The 12,010-nt window shown below is 41.4% G+C and overlaps 2 protein-coding genes across 2 annotated transcripts in view; one reads left to right on the forward strand and one right to left on the reverse strand.

Moving 5' to 3' along the window:
* LOC131234361 (large ribosomal subunit protein uL1-like) overlaps positions 1 to 4,005 on the reverse strand; it is an 84,660-nt gene extending 80,655 nt beyond the window's left edge. The window contains exon 1 of the mRNA XM_058231179.1: positions 3,992 to 4,005. The gene's annotated coding sequence lies outside the window, so the exon portion shown is untranslated. The remainder of the gene's footprint in view (positions 1 to 3,991) is intronic.
* Positions 3,975 to 4,661, forward strand: LOC131234362 (protein BIC1). Its single transcript, XM_058231180.1, is given in 2 exon segments — positions 3,975 to 4,457; positions 4,459 to 4,661. Coding segments are annotated over 2 exon segments (411 nt in total). The 5' UTR covers positions 3,975 to 4,068; the 3' UTR covers positions 4,481 to 4,661.
* The last annotated feature ends 7,349 nt before the right edge of the window (positions 4,662 to 12,010 follow it).

Consider the following 12,010-nt stretch of genomic DNA (forward strand, 5'->3'; position numbering starts at 1 on the left):
CAGCTTAGTTGGTGTCAAAGCTCTGTGCGCCCTACCATGATGTATGTGTTTTATCTATGGCATCCATCCATTTCTCTAGCTCATTTTAGGGCAGGAGCCCAAAAATGAGGCAGATCCAAATCTCAGGTAGACCACACCATAGGAAGATAGTGTTGATTGAACATCCACTATTAAAAACTTCCTAGGGCCCACTGTAATGTTTATTTGTCATCCAACCACGTAGACCTCGCTGAAGTGAAAACAAAAATATCAGCTAGATCCAAAACTTTTGTGGCCCCCAAAATGTTTTCAACGATATGCGTTTAATCCCCACTATTTCCTATCGTGTGGTCCACTTGAGATTTAGATTTGCCTCATTTTTTGACTCATCCCTTAAAATGAACTGGAAAATGGATGAACGGTGTGGATAAAACATACATCGTGGTGGGGTCCATAGAGCTTTGACTTGGCTAGATGGCTAGTGTTGAGGTCACTAGCTAGACTACGTCTGAATTACAAAGCCCACGTGGTATGTGTTTTACATCCAACCTATCGAACCGATGCATGCCACCATGATTATCGGATGAATTAAATATATGATTGATCCAATCATAAGGTGGACCAAACCATAAAAGATAATATATACCACTCAAAGACATCCAAATTCAAGTGTGGCCTATCCGATTGTTCAATCGGCTAGATTTTTGGTTTGTATGATCAACAATGGTGGGGTACCTACATCGGATGATTTGAATGTCATACATATACCATGTTTACCCAGAGAATAGCAATAGAGCTGTAAATGAGTTGAACCAAGTCGAGCTTGGCCCAGCTTGGCTCAGCCAGCAGGCTACCCCAACTTGAACTTGGCTTGGCTCAATCTTTGACCTGGACTGGGTAGCTCGACTCAACTGGGTCAATAGCTCGGGCAGTTCGAGGCAAGTTCAAGCCGAGCTTAACTCAATTTTTCGAGCCAAGTTCTAGTTCGAGTGCGCGAGCTGAGTTCCAGTTTAGATTTTATAATTTTTAATATATATAATATATATTATATATTATAATATAAATAATATATAATTTATTTAAATATATAAATATATACAAAATATTTATACTAAGTAAACCTAACTAAGGCGAATCGATTCCAACTGAGTCAAGTTCCAAGCCGAGTTGAGTCGATTTTGGTCTAGCTTAGGATCCACTCGAAATTTTTTTGACCTCTAAATATCAACTCAACTCGGCTTGAACTCAGTTTCGAGCTGAATCAAGTCAAACGAGTTAACCATACTAACTGAGTTCGTCTACAGCTCTAAATAGCAATGGCATTTTGGTAATTTTACTCGTCTGATATTTTGAAAATATCACGATAGCATCTGTCATGATATTATCTCGATATTTTCAAACTCTCGGGGATATTTCTCATGCCGGTGGGCCACCATTATAAAAAGGAATGGGCTCAATGTGGATTTAAAAGGATTTCTGGAGACTTAATTTTTAGACCGTTTGGACAACAAAAATTTCAAGAGATTTGGATTTTAAGAGAATTAGAAATTTAGAATGATTCAAAAGAACCTTTTTCGCATTCCTTTTCAAAAAGTTGATTTGCAAAATCCACGCATTTTGGATTGCAATGTATTTAAAATCTATGCTGCCAAACGAGCCCGTAAAATCAGGTTTCATATTTCAATTATCTAAGTTGCTTAAATGATGGGACATACCATCGGTGGCCCGACCTTGTGCAGATAGGGCCCAGCCCAGCTTTGGGCCTTTTCATCTGGGCCAGGGATTAGAAGTCAAAAATAGAAGTACAGGATTGACGGTCTATATTCAGTGAAGGCGGGTGGCCAACATGAAGATTGGAACATCTTGATTTGTGGGCCAGCACATTTTCACTATGGCTCTCACCTGATCAATGGTCCAGATCTTGTAATCGTGGCAACTAGACTTGAACCATATAGCCAATTAAGCGCACGTGTGAGATATCCAACTTTCCACTAGGTGGGCCACACCGATTAGGTCTTCTAATTAGAACTCAGGGTGCTTCAATCCTTAGGTGGGCTAGAAGACAAACGGACGGCTGAAACACTCGTTTTCTAGCCACCCATGTGTTCGGTGCTATTGCTACTGCCTAAGGAGGGAAACGGCCTGATTTTTTTAGGTATATACAGTACGCCCCACGTGATTTAAAGCTAGGATATCACACACGTGTGCCATGTTGATACGTGTGCTTTAACGGCAGATGGGCAGAGAAAAGGAGAGATGGTATAGTGGAGCATTGTGTTATCCTTAGGTGTGGTCCACTGGAGCTTCGGATATTTTTGGATTTTGGGGTCATGCTCTAAAATGATAGTGAAAAACGGATGGACAGCGTGGATAAAATACATACATCACTGTGGGCCCCACAGAGTCCTTATACCACGTAGCTACGTGGTATTGGGTTCACCACGCAAGCCGCGTCAACGTGGACGTGGAACGTTCTCTACTTTTCACAACCGCATACATTGTCCTGACTCACGAGTTTAGTTAAGCCCACACGTGCCAAAATGTGGGACATCCGACCCGTGCATCGGGTGGGCCCCACCGTGTGTATGATCCGTCCCTTAATATTAGATTGCTAAATGACCAGGCGGGCTGACCATGTAGTGAGCGCGGGATACCTTACGAATCTTCGTAGACCGTCCATTTGTTTTCATGCAGGCATGACGAGACGTATGAGCTCACCGTCCAGATTTTTGAGCCAGTCCATCTAAATAAAGAGGCCCATGTGATACATGGCTGAGATATCCCGTCCACATGCCGCGTGTGGATATCCGTACGAGACTCACCAAAGTTTCCTTGTCACGACGTAATGAAAATTAAATATAGAGGGTGAGATGTTTAATAGGAAGAAATCCAATACCCGTCCGGTGCATGGAATTTCCATGCTCCCATGTCATGGACTTTACAAATGCTACATGATCTAATCATCCGAACCATTAATCCTGTGGGGTCTACAATAGATGACCCAAAAAAATCCTTTGATCGGACTATTCTAAGCATCTTATAGAAGAACATGAATGTAACCCATCGCTAATGTTTGTCCTCTGGCCGAAAACTAGGACGACATCAAATTAAATGCTAGGATCATCCAAAAATATGTGATTCATATATGTGTCCCATCTAAAGTTAGACTCACTGAATGAACGGTTATGATTTCACTTGTACGTGCCACATGTGCAACAATGACATGGAGCGCCATGCATCCACAGAAAGATGGGTGTGAAGAGATAACCAATGGTTAGATGCAACATCGTATAAAAAAATCTCTCCATGGGACCCACATTCTACATCTCTACATCCATTGGAATCTTATTTACCCTTTACTTGATGTGTCTACACCACCCAAATCCCAATCACAATCTATCATCTCATTGGTCCAAACACCTTTAAAAATCACTCACCCGATCAACACCAACCTCACACACCCTCTTCTCAAAATGTGCTAACCAGGAACACGTGTACATGATCTCATCCGTTCATCAGGCAATCCAAAGACTAAGATATCATATCTATAAAAAAAATGCTTTAATATGAAAAATGGGCCACACCAATACAAAATAAATGAACAGTTAATTAAATGGTAAAAATGATGATAAAATATGGGCCTCTTCCAAAGCCTATTTTGTCAACTTTTAAATGGGGGGAGTATAGACGGTGAGAAAATCTCGATGAACGGATCAGATCTTACACACACATGATCTATTTCCATATGTGCAGCGAGAGTGTAATTTAGAAACATGCACCAACGAATGAAATGAGTATTTATCATGGAATTTTCCATGACGTGAATCAGGCCACAATCTCCAGCCTAACAACCAACATGACACGTACCTATGTCCGGCACCATACAAATGAACAGTCCTATGATGACACGTGTCCATAAAAGACCCACCCATTTCCTGTCCTTGGATTCGTTCTCACACATTAGAAATTCATGTGGTCTGTGACGGATCCAAAACTCAGCTAACATAAGAGGAGAAGAGAAGAGGAAGAGAAGAAAAGAAAAGAATCCCAATACCCATTTCTCATTCAATTCAGAAGAGGCCCATCAACATGATCAAACGGCAGCGCATCAACGACAGCCAATGGATACCGTCAATTCCCATCGACCCCACAAAGACCCATGAAACGGACGGTGATGATCGCATCAAGTCACCACCACAATCCCCACCCGTAATGGCTCCATCTCCAGGCCCGGACAGCGGCTGCATGGAAACTGCTAAAGAGAGCGCTGATATGGATACGACCGTACTTGAAGGAAGTGGCCGTGAGAAGCTACAGAGACATCGAACTGATGTAGCAGGCCAGGTCTGGATACCAGAGATATGGGGCCAGGAGGAGCTACTGAAGGATTGGATTGATTGCACCGCCTTCGATAACTCGTTGGTCCCCAACGGAATAATGTCGGCCCGTGAGGCGCTGGTCGAGGAGTGCCGGCGGGCTTCGGATCGAAAACCGGTGTTGAATTATTGTTAGAAAAAGAAAATCATGCCGGCTGTTGATGTTCTAAAAACTGTTTGTTTCTTACCCCATTGTCCCTATTTTTGTTAATGTCATTACAAAAGAGAAGATATTTGAAGATATTTCTATGGTTTTAATTTGAAGAAGGCATCGCTGAATCCAATCAACTTCGATATTGGGTTATATTTTTCGAGTTTTTCAGGAAGTGTTCATGCATGAATCCATAATATTTGTTTCTTATTTTGTTTGGTAGAGTTCGCTAGGTGTGTGTTTGGGTGTTCACTTCATGATAGGGCCAAATCATATCAAGAAAATAACTAGCCCCTCGCCGCGGGACAACGAGGGTGCTTGAATTCATCCAGACATAATTAACATCCCATAATTTTAAAACTCAAATAAAAAAATGATGATTCGATTCAATTCAAGTCCATCGTCTTTCATCAAATCAAGATTCCAAAAATAAAAAATAAAAAATCATCTCAACTCATCAAAATTTGCCGTGACTCAAGATTAATTTCATATATGATTATATTTTATGTAATAAATACTAGAAAAAACTCATAACGGAAGCTCGAAAAAACTTGGTGATTCAACTCAGCTCGACAGTCATGGAGAAAAGAAAAGCTAAGTTCCATGGTTTTCTTTTATTTTGCATATGGTGTTTGATGAAGCTGGGTTTGAATCAAGGATTGAAGAGCGGTTTCTGTATCTTGATTCAGTTAACACTAGCTACAAAAACCGGATCATATCGCTCCGTATTAGGCTGATACCGTTCATGGACAAAACAGGTTTGTGTCGGCTCGATGTGTATAGGTTTCAGAGAATACTTCAAGCCTGCTGAGTTTGAATTTCATTCACCAAAATAGGAGAAATGCAGTGGTGCATCTGTCATTTACTGGTGCATGACATATGCAAGGTCCACACCATTTGGGCGTTTGGGCCACGAAGCAAAACTGCATAAGCATGTCATGGAAGATTTTCTAAGTCATGGGTGGCCCCGACGTGGATGTCGCCTATGTGTTTCTTCATTACCATGATCGAACCCCATTGCTAATACCGTCCTTTGGCCACTCTTCTTATCATGCATGGATAGGTAATCGATAGCCATATGGGATTGGCATGATCAGCAACGCATTCTCCAGTGTCCAAATGCATGGCTACTGTTGTGCGATCTGTAGATGAAGGAAAATGTGGACCATGTTCACAAAATCATGTTTGTATTTAGTAAGCTAACCGATGATGATTTCACCACCGTATTGATATAGGTTGTTGCCTTTACTGAAGCTATTCATAGTCATTGGAGTAGCAGTGATCACTCAAGACAATTTGGAGAATTCTCTTATAATTTCTTATATGTTACTTTATCCCGAGTAGGGCTTAAATAGAAGAGTATGATGTATATACAAGGAAAGAATGGATTACATCTATTTAGGATCACATATACATGGAAATAACCCATTTATAGCCACCCCCCAACCTTCGTGAGAATATCTGCAATTTGATCCTAAGAGGCTACATGAGGAAGAGATAATCTTAGACTAAAGTTTTTCTCAATCAGCCTCAATATGTTTTCTCCGTTTACCGTAAAAGACATGTGATGAGGACATCATGTACACCTTTGCATATGTATTAGAGGAGGAGGCGGGCTGTATCGATTTCTCTATGGTTAGGTGAGTATCCATTATCATGTTGAAGACCCCCATGTGCATGTGCGAGCATATGGAAGATCCCACATTGGGAAGATACACATGGGTTGCTTTAAGGAGTGATTTGGACATCGGATTTGAGGGACGTGACAATTGGGCCATTAGATCGCATGGATTACATGATCGGATCATTGATCGTAGACCATTAACATCATCATTAAACATTATTATGTTTTAGGATTTAGTTTATGATTAATTTATGATTTGAACACCTTACGAGTGACTTTATTTGATTTTTCATTAGACTATGGTTATTTTGGTCAAAATTCACTAAACAATGTTTAATTTGTTATTTTGAAAAAGGTCTTGAGACTATAAAGATGTGGGGGGAGGGGGAGCGAGGGGTTGACCTCCTCATTACTTGATTTTGTGAAAAAAAAAAGAAGAAGAAGAAGAAGAAGAGAACTCATTGTTTTCTTCTCCAATCTTCTGTGATATGAAGATGTCTTCCATGTGACATAGAAGGAAGATCAGTGCGAAAGATTATCTACATCAACGGAAGTACGGGACTTCCATCTATCCCCACACTCACATCTCTTTATCAACAATCAAGGTGTTTCTTCAAGTTCTTCGTGTCTTCTTTCCCTTTCTTTAAATCCATCAACAACATTTTGTTTCTCATCATTTATACATTCCTCGACAATCAGAATCCTACACATCCAAAACCTACCTACGTAGCCCACACGTGTAACCGTATGACGACACATGTGAACCCACAAGGTTGGCCGTATGGCCCCACCCATACTCCTTTGGCCTCCCACTACCCACATAACAAAACCCTACCTTCTTTTGTCCAAACCCTAACCCTAAACCTATAAATCCCAAATCTTCCCATTTTCCCAAATTAACAAACCTTAGATCTTCTCAATCTTCAATTAAACTCAAATTCCTACGTTCCCTTAATCCAAAACCCTAATTTCCTTATCCTAATACCTAAACCCTTTAATTCATTTACCTAATTTACCCCATTAACCTTGATTCTAAGTTTTTTCCAATTTTTCTAAACCCAAACCTCACCCTAGTTAGTATTATACATTCTTCTTTGAAATAGGCTTCACCCTATGTTATTTGGATGTTTCTACATCTATTAGATCTTACTTTTCTTTATTTAATGGTCCTATAGGATGATGCTTAGCAACCTAAACTTGAATTATGCGTGATCTCCCTTTGGAATCTTGATATTTGTCATGATGGTAGTAAGTTTTGTGATTTTTGTTAATTAATTTAATTTTGTTGATTGATCTCTCACAATATTTGAGTTCATGCACCAGTCTTACATCAAATTTGATATCAGAGGCCATAAGTTTAACATAGGATTTTTGTGTTGCATTTAGGTTAGAGTCATATATAGGGTTAGCAGAGCATACATTGCATCTAAGATCATATTACTGATATATATTTTTTATTTTTTGTCATAGTTTAGAGTATCCTATTGCTGATTTTTCAGCTAGCATTTCCACTTATACCATTGTTGAATTTTCAGCATAGTAATCTCAGGTTTTCACCTTGCTGAATTTTCGACTTGTAATTTTCATATTACACACTTGCTGAATTTGCAGTCCGCTATTCTCAGATTATTGCCCTGTTGAATTTTCAACATAATATTTGAGAGTAATGGCTTGCTGCAATTTCAGATTAATGTCTTTAGTATGTCCAATTTGGTCCCTAGGTTGGTTGTGTCCTTGCCACAACATTACCCTATGATGTAGGTTCTTTTCCTAAGAGTTACCCAATGTATGCTCACTCATTACGGACGTGATTTTGGTCCACATCCCATAATGAATCTAGAGCAGATTATCGATGCCCTTAATGCTATTAATCATCGTCTGATAACAATTGAAACTCACAATAGAACCACCGCTACTCAATTGACCGCGACCAATGCACGTGTCAATCAACTTGAGGCCTCCATACAGGCAAACTTCGACATTGGGGAAGATGTTCAATATCAAGTTGGAGATTAAGTTGACAGGCGAGGGAGTGGTCAAGCACAAGTGCAACCATAACGTGAGGAACATCATGAGCGTCATGACCCAGACGCGCAAGTCATGAAAGGTGTAAAAGCCAAGCCGTCCATCTATCTTGGACGTGGGACCCACCCACATGTGTCACATGTGTGGGGTGTGTTCACTCCCCAAGTATAGGGTTGTGATGTAGTAATAAACTCGGTAAGACCGAGGTCGAATCCACAGGGACTGAAACTTGTACGTGTCCTGAAACTAGGTAGAAATAGAACTAGACTAAGATGCTATCTAAATCAAATAGAATTTAAGAAATAATTGTGGAAGAATTATCTAAAACTTTAAGGAATTCAGAGGAAAGGAACTAGGGATTCAGAGGATCCACTTGTAGAGATCAGGGAGATCTTATGCCTGCATCAAGGATTATGGAATTCAACTGAACTTACTTGATTTGATTTTCAAGAGATGAAAGGTATATGAATTAGAATGGATTCCATCACCAAACCATGCCCAGGAGACAAAGTAAACAATAGAATTAAACTAATTACCAACCAATCAACAATGTATGAAGATCAGGAAGGTACTGTCATCCTACCATGCCCATGAAACAATGATGAACAACAGGGGTTCCTGACTTCATAAACATAAAAAGGAAAAAAAATACTCAAAGCCATTGCAGATCTATCGTAATTTCAGTCACAACACACCACTAATAACTGAAAGTATTCCTTTGATTGAACGAAATCCAAATTCAGTTCATGAATTGAAATCAAATTAAAGGCATATGAATAAAATCCCCCATTTCACTACAAGCTTCACCTCTTAGCCCTAGCTAAGAGGTTTAGCTACACATGATTGGCCTAAACCCCAAAGCAAATGGAAAATACAAAGAGAAAGAAAAGGGCAAAAAGGAAAGAAATAATATAACAGGAAACAAAAAAAAAATAATAAAACTTCACTCTCTCTCTCCAATCTTCTAGCTTCGTCCCCTGTCCTCCGGTTCAATCCTTCCCCTTTTTGCTCTTTTTCCCTTCTTTCTTATAGCCCCCGGCGCCCTAGAGACCTCGTTTGATGTTCTGCTGTAGGTGGAATTCCTTACGCAGCAGCGTGCGCAAGCAAAGATTGCGGACCGAGCTGCGTTGTTGGTGGGGCCCACGATCAGTGTTGCGTGAAGAATCCAGTCCGTCCACTGGATTGTGGACGAAAAACCAGTCAGACATGACCGCTTCTACTCTAGTTTGGTGCAACCAATCAGGCTTTCAACTGTACCGTTTATTCTTATGTTTACATGAGATTTGCCTGTGTGGGCATGCATTGAAGCAAAAGGAAATCTTGGCTGGGGTCATCCCCATCCCCTGGAGCCTGTGTACGGTCCAGATGGACCATACAATCAATGGTGGTGGCCCACGGAAGGCCGGACACGCGATCGCACGTCCCTGCGTAAACAGGGACTGCGTAACTCTTATCCTCCATTCCCTATCTATTTAGTAAATCCATGCCGTCCAATGTTTTCTTCGCGAAAAACCGGTCGGATATGGTCGGTTTTGGATCGACGCTGAAGCGGCCCACCTGATTTTTCATATCACCGTTCAACCTAAGTTTCGACGGTCAAAATCCGCTACCCGCTGCTTCCTAGAAAAATTCCACCTAGGCATTGGTAATGTGGACCAATATGATCTAATGGACGGTTTAGATTGGTCTTTGGGACCGTGATGGCGGCCCACTTGATCGAACCGCTATCCCTGTTCTCTTCCGCTGGAGAGAAGTCGAGTCGGAGAGGGAGAGCTCGGTCAGCGCTTGCTGACCGAGGTTCCGAATTTTGGTGCGCGTCCTGTGCTACACCACCCCGTATACACGCGTCACGTGTTCGGGTTCCAAGGCGATGTATGTGCACAATCTGATCCGTCCATCCGTTCACTCATCTTATTTTAACCGTGGGGACTGAAGATGAAGCGCATTCATACAGCAGGTGGGCCCCATATCACTGTTTTAGTGGCTGATCTGTTCATTGGGCCACTTCCACAGTGATTCAGGAGCTGAATTTTTATGTGTACGGTTCATTTATGGTCCTCAGGCCACGTATGAAGTTTCGAACTGATCAGATGGTGGGAACCCTATGATCTTGCATTCGAGAAGATTTCAGGCCACTTGAACTTCAATTCCTCGATTTTCTTGGATCCCTGGCGTGCAAATCAGTCGATCTTGATCTCCTGGGGTCCATCCCATGCTTTGGTGTCATTAGAGCGTTAAGTCCATGCTTTAAGCACCTTTTTTCGGTCCAGGCTCGTACAAACACTCTGCATTACAAACACGATTAATCAGGCCATTACACGGTATCATGCGTCCTAGTTTTGATGGTTGTGTGGATCCCAAAGCATTCATTGATTGGGTGGCAGACATGGACCACTATTTTGAATGGTATGATATATCTGATGTCCATCGAGTGAGATTTGCCAAGATGAAGCTGGTGGGCTAGGCCAAATATTTTTGGACCAACATGGAGCGTAAAGTTGAAAGGAAAAGAGAACCCCTAGTTGCGCACTGGGCTAAGATGAAAGAGGTCCTTAAAGAAAAGTATTTCCCTCTCTCTTATCGCCAGAGGCTCCTAAACTAGTGGTAGGCCTTGCGCCAAGGGCCTATGACTTTGCCAGACTACATCACCAAGTTCAAGGAATACATGATGTGATATCACATTGAAGGGGACCCGATGATTACATTGTCCAGATTCAGGATGGGCCTCTTATTCGAGATTCAACGAGAATGTTATTCTTATGACGTTGACACATTAGAGCACTTGTACCAAGTGGTGAAAGACATCAAGTACTATCTCAAAGCACCAGTTGGTAGGTATTATGACTCTCAGGATCCGAGTGTCAAGACTTATCCTCGAGGGACTAAGTCTACCATGGGGAATCAATCCAAGCCCCAAGTTGGTTCCTATTCCAACCCTAGAGATGTCAAAGGAAAAGGGATAACAAGTGCTAGCTATAGAGGATGTGAACAAACGCGATGCTTCAATTTCAAAGGATTTTGTCACTTTGCACATCCATGTCCCTCGAAAGAGAGGAATAAGGCTCTAGTGATTGATGAAGGTGAGGAAGAAGGAAAAGAACATGCCAATTTTGAAGAAGAAGTCTATCAAACCAATGTCACTGATGATAGTGATGAGGAAGTAAAGGAAGAAGAGACCATACCACTTGCAGTAGTTAGGCACGTCTTGACCAATGCTAAGGAGAATGATGTTTGATGAAGCCGGGTTTGAATCAAGGATTGGAGAGCGGTTTCTATGTCTCGATTCAGTCACTCCAAAAACTGGGTCATATCGCGCCATATTAAGCCGATATCGTTCATGGACAAAACGGGTTTGTATCGGTTTGATGCGCATAGGTTTCAGAGAATACTTCAAGCCTGAGCTTGAATTTCATTCACCAAAATAGGAGAAATGCAGTGGTGCATCTTTCATTTACTAGTGTAGGACATATGCAAGGTCCACACCATTTGGGCATTTGGGCCATCAAGCAAAACTGCAAAAGCATGTCATGGGAGATTTTTTAAGCCATCGACAGCCCCGGCGTGGATGCCACCTGTGTGTTTCTTCCTTACCACAATCGAACCCCATTGCTAATACAATCCTTTGGCCCACTCTTCTGATCATGCATGGCTAGGCAATCGATAATGATATGGGATCGGCATGATCAACAACGCATTCTCCAGTGTCCAAATGCATGGATATTGTCATGTGATCTGCAGATGAAGGAAAATGTGTACCATGTTCACAAAATCATGTTTTTGTTTAGTAAACTAACTGATGATGATTTCACCACCCCATTGATCTAGACTGTTGCCTTTGCCTTTACTGAAGCTATT

Source organism: Magnolia sinica, chromosome 19 (genome assembly GCF_029962835.1).
Source record: "Magnolia sinica isolate HGM2019 chromosome 19, MsV1, whole genome shotgun sequence".
Classification (NCBI taxonomy): Eukaryota; Viridiplantae; Streptophyta; class Magnoliopsida; order Magnoliales; family Magnoliaceae; genus Magnolia; species Magnolia sinica.